This window comes from Mizuhopecten yessoensis, unplaced genomic scaffold (assembly GCF_002113885.1).
Source record: "Mizuhopecten yessoensis strain PY_sf001 unplaced genomic scaffold, ASM211388v2 scaffold9073, whole genome shotgun sequence".
Lineage (NCBI taxonomy): Eukaryota > Metazoa > Mollusca > Bivalvia > Pectinida > Pectinidae > Mizuhopecten > Mizuhopecten yessoensis.
The window spans coordinates 474,300-492,079 of NW_018407865.1; the positions used below are offsets into that span (position 1 = coordinate 474,300).

Sequence of the window (17,780 nt, forward strand, 5' to 3'; positions counted from 1 at the left end):
CCCGACACTCTACCTGAAGAGCACCGAGACAGTTACCCCCTGCCAACCCCCCACTACACAATTCATCTCCAGCACACACACACACACACAGAGGCATACACACAACACATAGGGAGATATTAGCCAGGTGGCATAGGACTAGTAGTTAGCGCCTGATAGGGCAGCTCCTGTGAATTCCTCAATATTGTATTGATTAATATATGTGCTAATCGTATTGACTGCATGTATACAATTGTATATCTATGTACTGTAAAGCTCTTTAGAGTGGCTTATGTTAGCTATATAGGGCGCTATATCAAATATTGTATATTTATTTTATTTATTTACACAAAGAGTCAGTTACCCCCATCTCCAAAACTTCAAACAAGTTTCCAGATTTTAAGATGTCTGAATTAATCTTGTGAATGGACTCCTTCATGAAATTATATCGTCATAGCTTTATAGCTAAACCATTGCCCACCCCACTCTACCCACCTAAACTGAGACCTCTACCCCCACCCATCCAACTCTACCCGTCTAAACATCATGTAAAAGTTAGAAAACAGTATGATTAGGTCCATCGTGTTACATAAACCAAATATTATACTTAGTAATGGTCATGCATGTCAATTATTTTTTTAAATGCGTGAGAAAAAATGTTAGCAGCAGTGTATCACATGGATTACAGTAAATATCCTGGACAGACAGTCACCCTGATTCCAGTATACCCATCCATCTTTTAACTCATTCACCCCTGAAGACACATTTGAACTCTTCCAATTCAAAGGTTGGAATAGTTCATCATGAAATTTCAGGGGTGGATGAGTTAAAATTAAATGCAGAGGGTACAATAATTTGTGTATCTTATAATTAGGTATCTCTACTGACCCTGGGCCTTACAAAGCAGCAACTACACTCAGATTCTGGTTTTATATTGATAATGTATGTAGATGTAGATTTACAGACCCTACCCTAGACTTTTTTAGAGAGTAAAATCTGCAACAAAATATTAATTACATTTTTACCAGGGAAATTATTCAATTAATCTGCCCCACTTGTGATATATAAATGATGCCCAACAAAAAAACAGTAAATATATTTGTTTTTATCCTCATCTTCACAAGTAAAGCAGAAACAGTAAATCCTGTTGAGATATAATTGAATGACAAGCTGTTTATTTTAAGTAAATATCAAAAGATGGATGAATCATAATCAATAATTATTACCGAGTCAGCGCTGATTATCCATGATCGTAAATCTATGACGCCCATTACTCGGGAGAGTGGGTGGCTATAAATTCATGGAAGATCCAAATTGGAACAGGGTATTACAAAATAGAAAATAAATATATTAATAGATTTAATCGTTACCACGCCTGATGAGATTGAAAGCCAAGCGACACATCACCCACCACTTTTGTTATGGATCATGTAACTTAGGTAAAACCTCCCATGATATTCATTAATATTCTAAATTTGAAGCAAATGTAAAGAAAAATGACATTTTTATGCTAGAATCGTAATCCTCATCTTCGAGACAGGGTGTGTCTTTAAGATGTTCATGTCTACAGGTCTGCATCCTGCACGTTGGTTTTCACACCATGAACTTATTTATGATTAAATTAGGTAATGAATATGTCTATTTAAATATATTAAGTAAAATTACCAGTTTCGATTTGGGGCTTGTCCGATATACCTATATATATAAACCAAAACCTGTTTAAATCATGCAACAGTAAATATTGACACGTGCACCTGTTACAGGGTCATTATTTTGTCAACGCCTCCGCTCGGAGTTGAACCCGGGACTTCTGGTTCACTAGTCTTGCGCTCTACCAAATGAGCTAAAGAGAAATTCTCCCTAGCCGAGTCAGTAAGTAGTGGCTAGTATTTTACCAGGGTGACAAACTCCCGACCGCCCTTCAGGAAAGAAGTATAATTTTTCAGGGGGATTCTTGTGAAAGTATCGCCGAGTACATTTGTCAATATTTCCCAGGACTGGTAATAATTTTTTCAATGCCTCTGCTATAGGAGTCCAACCCGGGACCTCCGGTTTACTAGCCTTGCACTCTACCAAATGACCTTAAGAGGAAGTCTCCCCAGCAGAGTCAGTAGGCAGCAGCTTATCTTTTTTAAGGGCGACACACCTTTGTATAAACAGTATCTTCAACTCATCCTCAGTCCCACTGTATACATTTTTTGTGTGAAATATATTGATGCTCCATTAAAATTCATTAAAAACCTGTTTATTCTGAACCAAACAATTGATCCTGTGACATTCGGTTTAGACAAGTTTCACTGTATATATATACTCTTTAACAAGTTCAAAATAGATACTTAGTACTGTACTTAAATCAATCATGTCAATTTGGAGATTCAAACATGTCTACTGTATAGATAAGAATGTGTTATGTATATATGCTTCAATCAAAAATAAATGGTTCCAGATTTCAAAACTGTTCTGAAATTCTAATTTATTTTGACAAAAATCAATTCTTTCGATCCAAAACAAAATTGACTGAAATAAAAACGCTTCCTTGTTAATTTACATTTTTTTTTTTATAAATCCTTAATTGTTCTTCTTCTTTTTTTTTTTTTTTTAAATTCAATTTGTTTTAATCCCCCAGCATCTTTGGGAGGGATGCCAGGGTTAATTGTTCTATGAAGCCCTGATATAGTTTTTTAAAATGATTACATCAGATTTTGACTGACTGCAAGTTCCAGGTTCATACGATTAATTTTCTTTCTTTCTTTGTAACGTTATTCCTACATGTTGAGTGAAATGTACATTCAAAAGGACAGAAACGTAATGTATACAAAATGAAGGTCACCAGCAATATTTACATATTTCCCAGTATATTCTTTCCTAATAAATATATAAATATTAATTGGCTACAGTATATGGATGATTAAACTGTCAAACCTAATAATGCTGTTCTTCATTTAACTTGCACACAAATAAAACACATTCCTCATCTAGCAGGTTAGTTTGATTTAGCAGACAGCCATGAAGTAATAAAACTTGCACCTAGTTAAAAGTGTGCCATATTATTAATTTTCACTGATTAACATTAGCGATTTACATATATTTCCGTACAGGGAGTTAATCCTTTAGTTTGACAATAGAACATTTATTCTTTAGTGTAGTTATTTAATATTAAGAGATTATTTCCACATCAAGTGCTCGCCGAGAGTTCAGGTAAGAGTATGGTTTTAATTTCTGACTCACTTCCATGCCTCACACTTAACGCCCTCATCAGCATGCATGTTGGGATGTTACGTACAAATAGTAGAAATAGACACTCACCGCAAAGTAAAAGCCCAGTCTTACTGGAGCTACAAATACGGAAATTAACCACAATAAAACATTTCGGGTTTAAGAATGCATATTTCTCTCCGATTATAACCCAGACCTTTCATGTTTCCGTCGCTGATTTACTTTCTTTTCAACCATTTTTATTCTTTGATCTTAAGGTTTCCCATATCACAAACTGTAACTACAAATTTGAAAATTACAACGGCAATAACAACAGCTTTACTTAATCATTTCTGAAAAGAAACTTGCTCCTTGCAGAACTCGAATATGCAAAAATAATAGAGAATGAAATCGAAAAAGACAAAAAAGGAAATCAATGATAGTGTTTCGAGACTAAAACTGAAATAGGGCCAGATTGGGATTCGAACCCACAAGTTCTGACCACAATTCTGTCGCTCTCATCAGCCAAGCTTCCTGATCAGGGGTGGTTTCCTGGCTCTGTCCCATCTCGGTTATATCCAAATTTAACTCATTCACCCTTGAAGACACATTTGAACTCTTCCAATTCAAAGGTTGGAATAGTTCATTATGAAATATCTGGGGTGGTTTCCTGGCTCTGTCCCATCTCGGTTATATCCAAAGTTAACTCATTCACCCCTGAAGACACATTTGAACTCTTCCAATTCAAAGGTTGGAATAGTTCATTATGGAATATCAGGGGTGAATGAGTTGAGGAGGGTCCACTCTCCATGAACATGAGCTTGGCATATACGCCACAAACAAACACAGAGAAATCATCCCAAATCTAGAATTCAGTCACAGATATTTACCCCGTCTTGCTAAACATCTTGATTTTTGTGTGTCTTGGAACTGAGAAGTCAACAATATTACGAAAGTGATGCACTTTTACGATGAAGGGACAGAAGCATGTATTTAGATCTAGACACATCAATTTGTGGTTTAGATTAGTATTTTCTCAAAAGAAATCAAGTAAGAATCATCAATATACATTTCAACTGTGACAGTTCAGTAAAAATATATTACAACATTGGAACAACCCACCCACTATTAACCAAACTGCAAAGATTACAGATGATTACATTACATGTTCTAAGAGCAGAGACTCAGAAATTTAGTTTCCGTATGAAATTTAATACCTTATGACATTTCATCTCTGCAAATCTCACTATTCCCAAAAATTTGATTTCTAAAATAGAAAACAACAAAATAGTCAGTACAATGAAACATTCATACAGACTCACTAACAATCATGAAAAGGCAGCAGATGTTTACCTTATTGGTCCTGTGTGTCCCGTCGTGAAGTGTCCAGTATAATCTTGGATGTCGGGTCATCGTTAGCGAGAAAAGTCACACAATATAATTAAAATATCATCAAATCCTAACAATACTTTAAGAGTTTCTCACGTCCTTACTCTCAAACTCTAAACATGCCCTGCGTTTGCAATATAGGATATTTATAATAATAGCTAGTCTGTTTTCACAGCCCTGTCAGGCTTCAGATGTCGAGTGCATTCAACTCTGTTTAGAGACGTCGAGGTTCGGGAACATGAAGTGGTAATCATAGAAACTTAATGAGCGGTTTATTTATGTTACTATCTACTCCTCAGTGCACCGAATGACAGGGTCTTTGTCGTGGCCAATCAGACCTTTTCATGATCATGCGATGTAAAAGGTGTAGTCCCGATTTCTTGGTACAGCCTCATCAATCTAACATCCCTGGCTCCCTATAGAGTACGGTATATATAGGTCTAGAGATGGCCAAGCTCCAATCAGCCGCTCACCTATGGCTAATTGATATACACACAAACCCACTGAGGCAAAACCAGGTGTGGACAGGTGAGGTGAACTGATAGATAGGGATGCACCTGAAGATTTGTCTCGCCCGAGCAGTGAGCAGACGTCAAACTCTTCACTCCTTGTCCAAGTGTACACTATAGTGCAGCCATGCACGCATAGCTTACAAGATCCAGGTACCAATATTCTATCTCGCATGGAAAAATCAATTTTCCATAATATGTCTGCAGAAATATTGTGCTTACTGGTAGTAATATTCAGGACTTCACATGGTGTTGTGGGAGTTCTACTCAGGTATAACAGAGTTTAGTATACAGAACACCTGTGCTTCACCTGTACACCTAGGTTGTGAATGGCATGGCACTTGCTTCCTTGTATATCCTACATTATACAGTCTCACTTTCCAAAACAGGTTTCACTTCAGTCGCAGTAATATTTAACAAACAAACACACCCAACTACTCCAAAATTAAAACGGTGGTTCAGTAAGACTCTTTTTCAATTGTCACGTTCTGACCAAACCTATATACCCGTGCTGGGAAGATCCGACTTATTATTCTATTGGGTATGAACAGGATATGTCATGTCATTTATATTTGGCATATGGGGTATGAATTAATTAATCACAGAAAATAATACAAAAGCCACAGAAATTGCAAATCCTGGACAAGGATGTCAGATTATAAAAATTTGAATGTGTTGATCTAAGGTATTGAAACTGATATGTACACTAGCTTTATGTACCTCCAATATGTACAACAACGGAATTGCTAGTTATCAACAAATGCATTATATATTACAATGTCATTTTGTGAAATCGGGTCTTTTTATGTGTCAACAATCTACGAAAGCAAAAATTTAATCAATTTTGAACACTTTAGTCCTGTTTCTGAACCTCAACGTAGAACAGGTGTGACTCAGAAATAACAAGTGATTTTTGCTAGAGCACAATCACTCGACCTAGAGAAAAAAATATGGCACTGATAAATAATTACCCTTATATTCATACAATTCACCCTCCTTAATTTTTTTTCTATAACAGGTTGTATTTCTATACCATCATCCTTATATAAAGGAGTGATATGGTATACGTTACATAGACTTAGCCTTGGTTGACATACATTACCATTTGTGAATTACGTTTGCCAAACAGTGGCCAAAAACTGCTGGAACCTGTTAAAATTCCTTCATACATTCTTGATAATTATGTCAGCTTAATATGTCAATTTTCATTTTTTTTTAAACAATAACGGTATGTTTAAAAAAAAAGTCAAAACAAATTGTGTTTTCAATCTTTGATAAGTCATTATGAATTTCTATAAAGCTGCATTTTCAGTATAAAGTTCAACATCTTTAAAATCAGATAGAGGATAGATATAAGTGTTAGCTTGTCATAAAGCAGACCACACTTTGAAAGTCTGGCTCCTAGACTGAAGATGTATAAAGCATCGTTAGCTTACTTTTTACAGAAAGACATTTTCTGTGAGTTGCATTTTGTAATTTATTAACACACGTTTGGATTCAAAAGTATCACAAAATCAAGAAGAGATTTTTTTTTTCAAATCTTTTTTTTTTAACTGAAAATAAGTTTTTAAATTTTAGTTAAATATGTTGAAGCTTTTTACACTCACAATACTTGGGTCGCAGTCAGTGTTTTCAATCTTTCTTTAAAAAATTAAGATGCTATCATAACATCCTTTTGGCCTGTCATGGGTAGACGGTAATACACAAAACGCCGCTTATTTGTAAACATGTCAGCCAAGTCAAGCGATATATTAAATCTAGTTTATGTCATCACCATAATCACATTTGGGTTTCAATCTTTTGAATATTAACAAATATTTACATCTCGGTTAATAACAAATTTGGGTATGTATTTTGTGAATGGAGACTCATTACTGTGTATACTATAAAGGGGAGAAAGCAAAGATTTGTAAACTCTTTGTGAATGGATTTGGGCAAAGCTTCAAGTGTGGAATGTTTAAATTTAGGTTAACATCTAACACAGTTCAATATCATTATAAAGTGCATTTCATTTATCAACTTTGATTGCAGAAAATGTCTCATTTCAGGAACAGAAATATTTAGGAACTGCTTTTCAATATAATCAGTACTAGTTTTCCCATGCTGATGTCTCCCACAGTTAAGACATATGTTGTTCAGAATATAGTTTGTGCTGTATATACTTAAGGCTATAACAATGCATTGTTCAAGTAAAATATACCGTCAAGCCCAAAAAAGCTTGTATATGTAGCAGCAATATGTGGTGCTTTGTTAAGGAGGTATGCTATGATATAGTTACCCTACACATTACTTGTGGTTTGAGTTAGAGTTATCTCCCTTGAGACTTGGCCATAATGCCTGTGGTTTGCATTAGTTATCTCCCTTAATATAAGCTTCCTCACATATCATACCTTCAGTTTTTATTGGCATCATCTCCCTCAGGAGACATGCTACTTAACCAATTAATCATACCAATAAGCGTTTGAGTTACATCACTTTAAAACTTTATTTAATTAGCTTACTTACTAATCTTATATTTTTTTTTCAAATTTTCAGTGCTTAATGAATGCATGAATCCTTGTGTATATTGGAAATACAAGTTTAATTAATTGGTGTACATCTCCAAAATATTAAGTTTCTTCTTTGGAACTCTATTGGAAGTCAAACTTTAAGCCTTTACCGGTAAAACCATGTTTGCCCATGGACCAGGCTTACTTTTGCCCTCCACATTTATTTACTATGTACATGTATTTAACTTATATTTGCTGTAAAAATGTAAAAACATCCTGGCATACAGTATGGTACTAGCGAAAGAGCCAACGCTGTTTTTCTTATTTAGGTTTAGTTGGTTCCGTTTATCCCTTGCTTGGATATCAGCCGGTACGCAGGGCGATTGAAGAATAGGAAAAACTAAGTATAGAAGTCTATCCCAACAAGCTCGGGATGAGTAGAGTTTTATTTATTAGGAAACGTCTACTGGTTTTGCCCGAAGAGTGGCCTTCTTCAAAACTGAATTTTTGACAAAATTTGTCCCTTGAAGTACTACAAATCGGGGCACATTTGTATTGCTGTCTGCGACGTCAAACAATTGTGACTTCAAACATATACATTTCCAAGAGTTTGTAATGTCCATACCAACATTAGTGAAGTATTGGTAACAATAACATTGCAGGAGGTAGCTATTATTTGTCAGCAATACTAGTGACTTGACAGAATGGTAAAATGTACTCATGGTGTAACCTATGTTATTGATTCATGCATGAAAAATTCATACAGAGTAATTTCTGTCTCAAAGCCAGATGTAACAGTATATAGGGTATGGTGTATGGTAGTTATTCACTGTAAACAACACTGGGATCAATATCTGGAGGCTGTGTTAATGCAAAATTAATACAGCATAATCAATATGATAGTCAACTAACTAAAAGCAATCAAACGTCAGGAATCAAAGGTCACTATATGGGCCAAAGTTCACTGTAAATAGGGGTCAAAGTTCACTATTGGTCAAAGTTTACTGTATATAGGGGTCAAAGTAACTATAGGTCAAATGTCTAAGTAGGGACTGTCAGGAGCCAAAGTTCACTATTGGTCAAAGTTCACTGTATATAGGCATCAAAGTAACTACAGGTCAAATGTCTAAGTAGGGACTGTCAGGAGTCAAAGTTCACTATTGGTCAAAGTTCACTGTATATAGGGGTCAAAGTAACCATAGGTCAAACCTCAGAGTAGGGAACAAGGCAACACCAGTCAAAACCAATTGATCATAAATCAAAAGGTTGCCAGCCCTTAAATAGTGTCAATCTAATCAATGTGTGTAAAGTCAAGGTCATTATGACTTGAAGGTCAAATGTTACAATATTGATGAGTGTGAATCTTTTTGTAATGGGACAACAAAATTAAAGGTCAACATGAATTGAAGATTAACAGAGGTCAAATGTCATACTACAATAATCCTGCATCAAGCCTTGGAGGCCATTATGAACTGTGAAATAAAAAGTCAGAAATGGGCTAATACATATATGTATAATGCAGAGATACAAATTATGAAAAGAACGAGTGGTTTCATTTAAAAGGCATGGGCATTTTCATTTGATAAATACTGTGGGTCAAAGGTCAAAAGGAGTTAAAAATCTACAAATGACATGTTTTACTTAAATCATGAATAGAAAGTCAAAGAGTAAACAATTTTCTTAAACAATATATGGTTTGCAGATGGTTATTATATCGTATGCATGTTTGTAATCTGTGTGTGAATAGAAATAGAAAAATCGAGTAAATACACTAGTTGGCAACCTGCCAGAACTCCAGCCTTAAAATATTCATATTCAAATAAACCAAATAATAGACCTGTTGACTGTGTCAGACAATGCTACTTATAGAAAACCAACATAACCGGTAGATATTATAGGTAACATAACAAAAGCTAGTCCTGTTTTGGACCAAGAGATAAATTGATTGTATACCAAGGTACATCAATAATAAAGTGCTGACATTCATCTATAACAAACCGCATGACAATTTAGCCTACAATGACATGCAGGATTATAATGTGACATGACTAAGGCGTGGCTACTCTTTATTCTACAAATTAGGCCGAAATTCTCGTGTCAAGTCTAATATTTGTTTTACACAGCAAACATTAGCATGTCTAAATAAGACCGCAACGTAAAACAAACTTTAACAATTTTCTTGACATAGTGTTGATTTACTAGATATATATGATAATATCGGTCAGTTTTATTTATAGGAAAAGTACAATCGGAGCTTAAAATGTTAAGCTGGGAGTGTCAAACACTCGAGTTCCGGATCCTGGTTTTCTCTGGTAGTGACAAGACTCGACAGCATCTAAAATTTCAATGCTCTGTTTAGCCCTGGTCAAACAGTAAAGACTACGCACAATTCTCCGTAAACCATTTATATATACATCATGACTTTTTATATTTTTAAACCGATACTGATCAGCTTCTTCTATTCCCTTCCATTGTACAATATACGTATGGATATCCACCTAGTTTACTGTCTCTAAGATGTCATTTCATCTGACTCTCTGACGAGGTCACTTCAGTGACAATGGCGTTGTATTATTCAAGTATTATGGTATTTTGGTCGAGTACTCTTACAAATCACTCTAATTTCACCGTCTCCATTCATCCAGATGTACGAATTAAAGGGATAGGTTTCTGTACTTCATGGTTCAGTTACCTTCATTATAAGAACTAGGTCAGTTTTTGTGTGCTCTTTCTCATGTTTAAATCTCCGGGTATGCAAGATAAGGGAAAAAATGTTGATTTTGACGTCTAAAACAACGATTGAAATGCCAGAGATACCATAAAAGTTGTTCAATGATATAACCCTGATATCAATTACCTAAGGGTTGAATGTAAAAGCCTCCAATCATCTGATCTCACCTACTTGTGTAGGAATTTAAATCAAGTGAGCCATTCACCCTCAATTCAATAATAACCCACTCCCAAGACAAACAGCAGTCCAGCTCATTGTTGCATTATAGGGGAAATGGAAGAATCCTGGTGATGTTCTATTCATAAACTACTTGTATTATGTGAAATACCTACATAAATGTTTGCATTAATTTGCAATGATAGTGAAAAAATCTGGACGGCAACCAATGCTAGCTATTCTACCTATTCTACCTATTCCTTTCTTACAGATGATAGGACTATTGATAATTTTTAAAATTTTGTAAAAAAGATGCATAGAAAAACATTGTCTAAGTATAGACAATAATATGGAAGCACAAGGTCTCATGTACCAAGTGTTGCACCAAGTCCTATGACACTTACACCAAGTGTGACAAGTGCGACATCATGTCCCATGATGCTCACTTATACCAAGTGTGACACCAAGTCCTATGATGCTCACTAACATCCAGTGTGACACCAAGTCCTATGATGTTCACTAACACCAAGTGTGGCACCAAGTCCTATGATGCTCACTAATACCAAGTGTGACACCAAGTCCTATGATGCTCACTTATACCAAGTGTGACACCAAGTCCTATGATGATCACTAACACCCAGTGTGACACCAAGTCCTATGATGCTCACTAACACCAAGTGACACCAAGTCCTATGACACTCACTAATATCAAGTGTGACACCAAGTCCTATGATGCTCACTAATATCAAGTGTGACACCAAGTCATATGATGCTCACTAATACTAAGTGTGACACCAATGCCCATGATGCTCACTTACACCAAGTCCTATGACGCTCACTAATATCAAGTGTGACATCATGTCCTATGACACTCACTAATATCAAGTGTGACACCAAGTCATATGATGCTCACTAATACTAAGTGTGACACCAATGCCCATGATGCTCACTTACACCAAGTTCTATGATGCTCACTAACACCAAGTCCTATGATGCTCACTAATACTAAGTGTGACACCAATTCCCATGATGCTCACTTACACCAAGTCCTATGACACTCACTAATATCAAGTGTGACATCAAGTCATATGATGCTCACTAACACCAAGTCCTATGACATTCACTAATATCAAGAGTGACACCAAGTCCTATGACACTAATATCAAGTGTGACATCAAGTCCTATGATGCTCACTAATACCAAGTGTGACACCAAGTCCTATGACACTCACTAATATCAAGTGTGACATCATGTCCTATGACACTCACTAATATCAAGTGTGACACCAAGTCCTATGATGCTCACTAACACCAAGTGACACCAAGTTCTATGACACTCACTAATATCAAGTGTGACATCAAGTCCTATGATGCTCACTAATACTAAGTGTGACACCAATTCCCATGATGCTCACTTACACCAAGTCCTATGACACTCACTAATATCAAGTGTGACACCAAGTCCTATGACACTCACTTATACCAAGTGTGACACCAAGTCCTATGATGCTCACTTACACCAAGTTCTATGATGCTCACTATAACACCAAGTCATATGATGCTCACTAACACAAAGTGTGATACCAAGTCCTATGATGCTCACTTTCACCAAGTGTGACACCAAGTCCTATGATGTGTACTATTACCAAGTGACACCAAATCATATGATGCTCACTTACACCAAGTCCTATGATGCTCACTTTCACCAAGTGTGACACCAAATTCTATATGCTCAAGATCACTCATACCAAGTATAGGTCCCTTATTATTATTACTATCTTACTACTTAATGAAGGAAAGAGTTTGCTACGTCTTCCTGCTAACCCATGTTGTTAGCATAGCTGAAGGCCAAACGTGAAGCATTGCTGAAGCATGCCTGAAGCCTCATAATTAAGTCAACTGAAGCCTGCTGAACAAGCCTCTTACTTGAAGCAACCCCAAATCAACATGTCCATTTATGAAAACAATATGGTCCATACACACAAATACATACACTGACGTAAATTATTAAATATCTGAGTTTGTCATAAAAAAATAAATTCCTACCTGGATAAAAAGCTCTGGTAGTTATGTACCTGTCGGCCCAGTCTACAGACTATTGCCAGGTATAAAATTCCTCAGGTATACTTCTAACAACACAATGAAGAACAGGAGATTTTAGATAATCCGCTAAGTCACAATAGGCGTAGACGGCTAAAATTACCCTCTCCCATGCAGTTCAGTGTAGCGAGGCATGGGTGTATTGGGTCACCTACGATTAAGTTATCCGAATACCCGTGACATTCCACGAGCTTGTTAGTGCTTGGACAGTAGGTCACTCCCTTTTAAAGGTCAATAATGAAGAACCAGGTAAAACCAATGTTTACCGGTGTCGGAACCGTCCACTGACAAAATGTGTGACCCAAAAACCAGTCTAGTTTTCTTTTTAATATTTTCACAATTTAAAGTTCACCCCATTAGATTGGGATAATGCCCACACAGTGTGGCTCCAAACCACTGTTGATATGTAAATATTGAAGACAAGAGTAATGGAACAATGTTTGCTTGAAATATAATGAAATTTAAAACCAGTTGTGTTTGGAAAAGCTTAAAATTAAAATAGGTGGGCGCTCCCGGACGTTCAACTATAGCAATTATTTCAGTATGGGCCTATTGGGCCTAGTTTCCTTTAACCTACCTTTATTTATTTTTATTACAAATTCATAGAATACAAGTTTTTTAAAACCTTTTCGATCAGATTTCATTGACAATGCATGCTTGAGTGCAGTGCTGAAATAACGACATTGTTCATTACTACACAACAATCAATTTAAACATTTGTTTTACGTTTCAGCTTGCAAAGCCAAAAGAGCCAGGTGTTCTTTCAGTGTTAATGTTTAATGTCACTAGAGCAAAATTTGAAATAGATGTCGAGATATTTAATATATCGTCTTAAGAATTCAAGCAATTTTCGTGTGAATATCTGCAATAGTTCAGATTAAATCCAATGTTGTTTCTGTATCTAGTGAAATGTACAAAATGGTACCATGACTATTAAATCAATAAATTCCTCCTCCGATAACTGTTAGTACTGTACGTACGCAGAGGCAAAAATAGAATACTCCATCTTTATTCTTACCATACGTTTTCATATAAAAAAACGTAATTTGAAATTATACACCTGTAAAATATCTCAAACGGAATTAACACCTGTGACATGATTCTTTGTTATTAAGGTTACACTGGGGATTTAACGAGATAAAATAACAGTTACAAAGCATCAAAATGGTAAAAATCAACAACTTACCAGACGGCCTCACCTCTGTTCAGTTGATTGTTACAGCTGGCTGGGTTTTCCAGGTGAAAATGTACAATCAATTACATACATATACAATACTAGCGATCCAAGCAGGTAATTACTACGCCGGGTACCCGGGGCTATGCAACTTCCGCACACGTACAATACCTGGCGAAATAAAGACAAAAATCAGGTTCAATTCACAGGTTACACACTGTTACGTGTGGTAATTGTCCGACCAACTGCTAGTCTGCTTGTAAATGTAAGGCAAATTACCTACGTACTACAATGACTACAATGCATAACAATGGTACATATACCACTGACTACAACCATTAACGGGGTAAACCCCACCGAGCCATTATATACAAAACAGGCTAAGCTTCTTAATTCAAGCCTGTTTATCTTAAGCACAACCTAGCCATAAATATTTTCAAACATTTTGTAATTCATAAGTAATCCTGCATGTGTCTCGTTTAAAAATGATACAGTGAGGAAAAGATATTACCACATATGCTAAAGATAATATGAAAGAAAATGTTGAAACTTTAAATAATGAGTAGGTAAGCTAACAAAGCTGAAACAAACGGGCACTAATACTAAAAGGTGTGTATACAATTGTGGCATATATTGTACCAAGCATGACAGTCTCTCAGTAAGCACCAAGCACGAGGCATTGTACAATTCAGCCTTATGTATTTCTACATTTGCACCGAAGTTTGTCTAATATAAATATCAAAACTGGTCAAACATATTTGTCAGAACATGTAAATTTACTTAAATTTAACCTACAATGTACAAAAGATTAAGTACGTTTTCTCATGTTCACAAAAGCCAGTTTTCAATTTTTTCTTTTATAAATATTCAAGTTGATTTTATGAAAACAAAATATAGAAATGTCTAACAGAACTTTATACCTGCCGGGTAACATTTGAAGTGAGCATTCAAATCATGTCCAACCCCGACAATAAAAGCTTCACATTCAACCCCAACAATAACATAATGAATCAGTATGCTATTCCAATTTTAAGTTCAGCTTGTATATTACGATAGTAAATGTATAGGAATGCTTGCTCCCTTCCTACACAACCCAAGTCATATAAATTGGGTGGGGATCTCATCCATTTCCATGTTATGACCTAGGGATCAAGTCCCTAGGGACAGGGCTGTACCCTAGAGCCAATCAAGGTTGCATGCTTGTATCTGCCTAATGATGCTTAGCAATTGTAATATGGTTGTATGAGGGGGATCTGACAGCTTTGCTGTTATAACCCAAAGCATTGTAGAGTGTAATATAACCTGTCTGTATTGTCAGCCACTGTCCATATAGACCATGGTGACTATGCACTCCTCAGGGTTAGTTCTAGTAATCTGCAAAATGAATTTTCAACACTGGGATTGTGGTTCAGGTCTTGTTGTATGATTTGTGAATACAATGCACACCTTAGTCATAACCAAACAGTCTTGAATCCGACAAGGTGGAATCTGGACAGTAAATGATACCAGCGGGAAACAAAATGGGCCCTAGTAATGTGCCATAGTTTCCAATACAGGACCTAGGGTGATCCTCTACAATGCACAAAATTCAATGACTGCATAATTTAAAAGTTCATTGTTTTTATATATGTTAAAATAAAGTTCTTAATTCTGCCAAAGTTTATCTGCTCTGTTCTTAAGTGTGTTACTGTTAGGAGAGAATGCATTCTGATCTAACAGGTTGGTCAAGGTTTTCACTACACCAAATGTAAAATATTTTTTCCTTAGGGACATTGTTGACTGGGAATATCTTTTCCTCTTGTGATGTTTCCTATGGTTTCATCACTCAAAAGATTCACAAAGTTACATGCTTCTCTGTCATAGATTCTGTTCATTACCTTGTACATTTAGATCCTGTCCCCTACAAGTCTCGTGTATGCTGGTGTTGATAGACCCTTCATCCCAGGTAGATATTTTGTAGATCGACATTGTACACTCTCCAGTTTGTCTACATATTTGAATTTATAAGGTGACTATATTAATAGTGCTCTAACATATTCAAACTGTGTCCATACAAGACATTTGAAGAGTGACAGGAATGTTGCATCAACCAAAATTTTGAATGATCTGTTGATAATCATGGCAAGCATCAAGTTTGCTTTTTTACCATTTTCTTAGGAAACATTTTGCCTTGGGGTACTCCTCAGGTGATGTCATGTACTGCTGCAAGGCCACAGCCTAGATGCTGCTAGAGATTGGACCTAGTTCTTACCTTTCACTTGTCCAGAGCTTGACTAAGGTGACCCACAACAATCGGATGCTTAAAGTCATGCTTAACACCTTGGACGAGATGGACATTGGCTTATGTGTATTAGTCTGAAATAACTATCTCTATTTTAAAAATAAAACATGGATGGTGACCAGGCCTCTGCATTGGCCATGGTTTTTTTGTTTAATTAAAGGAGATTGTCACTTGTCAGTCATTCAGACTATTATTGTCCGGGTAAAAAGTTATAGAACAAAATGTGAAAATTGTCCAGAACAAGAGGGCCTGTATCGTTCAACTGAATATAATTAAAGTAATTGGTATGAAGTAAAGATATAGCACTCCATGGTAGGTGCTGTGAGTACATATGAAATTTCAGAAAGATCCATCCAGTACTTGAGATATATATTATATATATTATACAAAATTGAGTCACCGTCACCCAAGGATGCTCCACATTAAATAAGGATAAAATCCCTTAATCCCGATGGTCGGAGAAGAATTTTAAAGGTTTACCTATATTTCTCCTATGGAGCCCCGCCCTTCTGCCCCCCTCGGAGACCACACCTACTGCTTGCTAATACAAAATTGAGTCCCCTTGGCCCAAGGATGCTCCAGACTAAATTAGGATAAAATCCCTTAATCCCTATGGTAGAAGAAGGATTTTAAAGGTTTTACCTCTATTTTCCCTGTTGGGCCCCGTCTCTCTGTCTTCAGGGAGGTCAAACACACCGTTTATACAAAATTGGTTCCCCTTCACCCAAGAATGCTTCAGACCAAATATGGACAAAATCCTGTCATTCCTACCGAAGAAGAAGGATATTGAAGATTTACGTCTATTTCCCCTATTGGGCCCCACCCCTCAGGTCCAAGGGGGCCACACCTACCTTTATACAAAATTGGTTCCCCCTTACCCACGGATGTTCCACACCAAATATGGACCAAATCCTTTCTTTCCTACAGAAGAATAAGGATTTTAAAGAATAATTTGCTATGTTTCCCCTATTGGGCCCCGCCCCTCAGGTCCAAGGGGGCCACACCTACCTTTATACAAAAGTGGTTCCCCCTTACCCACGGATGTTCCACACCAATATGGACCAAATCCTTTCTTTCCTACAGAAGAATAAGGATTTTAAAGAATAATTTGCTATGTTCCCCCTATTGGCCCCCGCCCCTCAGGCCCCTGGGGGGGGGGGCAAGATCCACGGTTTATATAAAATTGGTTTCCTTTCACCCAAGGATGTTTCAGACCAAATATGGAACAAATCCTTCCATTTCTACAAAAGAAGAATGATTTTAAAGACTTTGCTATATTTCCCCTATTTGGCCTCGCCCCTCGGGCCCCTGGGAAAAAAGTCGATAAAACGTCAGAATAATTCGGACTAAGCATAAGCTCACCTTGGTCCTTCGGACCAGGTGAGCTAATAAAAAATGTTCACCTAAATTGTTCCCAATATGTCAATGTCAAGCAACAGAGCTTGTAAGGTGTGTTTTTTTCAATTCTTCTGCTTAGGATTGAATCAGGGACCTTTGGTTTACCAAACTGATGATTTACCGTGAACCAAACATAACTTTTCCTAAGGCAAAGCGGAGCTATTGGCTAGTAATTATATATTCTAGTACATTTTGCAAGTTCAATGAAGTGTTAAAAGTTTAGGTAACCATACAAAACATGCGCGAATGAATGCCAAGTCCTTGTTACAGAAAGCAGTACTCACTCTGAAACAGAAAGACGTGAACCCCTTCTACCTCCCGAGTCCTGTCCACTGTCAAAAGATTCCCGCGCTATTATCGAAACTCTCGCTTACAGTAAT

General features: G+C 36.6%; 1 protein-coding gene across 6 annotated transcripts in view; it reads right to left on the reverse strand.

The window, feature by feature from the left end:
• LOC110457262 overlaps nucleotides 1-17,761 on the reverse strand; it is a 39,131-nt gene extending 21,370 nt beyond the window's left edge. The window contains exons 1-2 of one of the 6 annotated variants that reach the window (XM_021508459.1): nucleotides 17,685-17,761; nucleotides 13,734-13,892 (exon numbers count right to left, since the gene is read on the reverse strand). Coding sequence is in view for 2 of the 6 variants with exons in the window: in XM_021508457.1 (XP_021364132.1) it covers nucleotides 4,528-4,587 (60 nt within the window). In the remaining 4 variants the exon portion in view is untranslated. Of the gene's footprint in view, nucleotides 1-4,527; nucleotides 5,578-12,493; nucleotides 12,897-13,733; nucleotides 13,998-17,684 lie in introns of those variants that run through there. The other 5 variants (XM_021508462.1, XM_021508460.1, XM_021508461.1 and 2 more) reach the window with 5 other exon arrangements.
• Nucleotides 17,762-17,780: the final 19 nt, after the last annotated feature.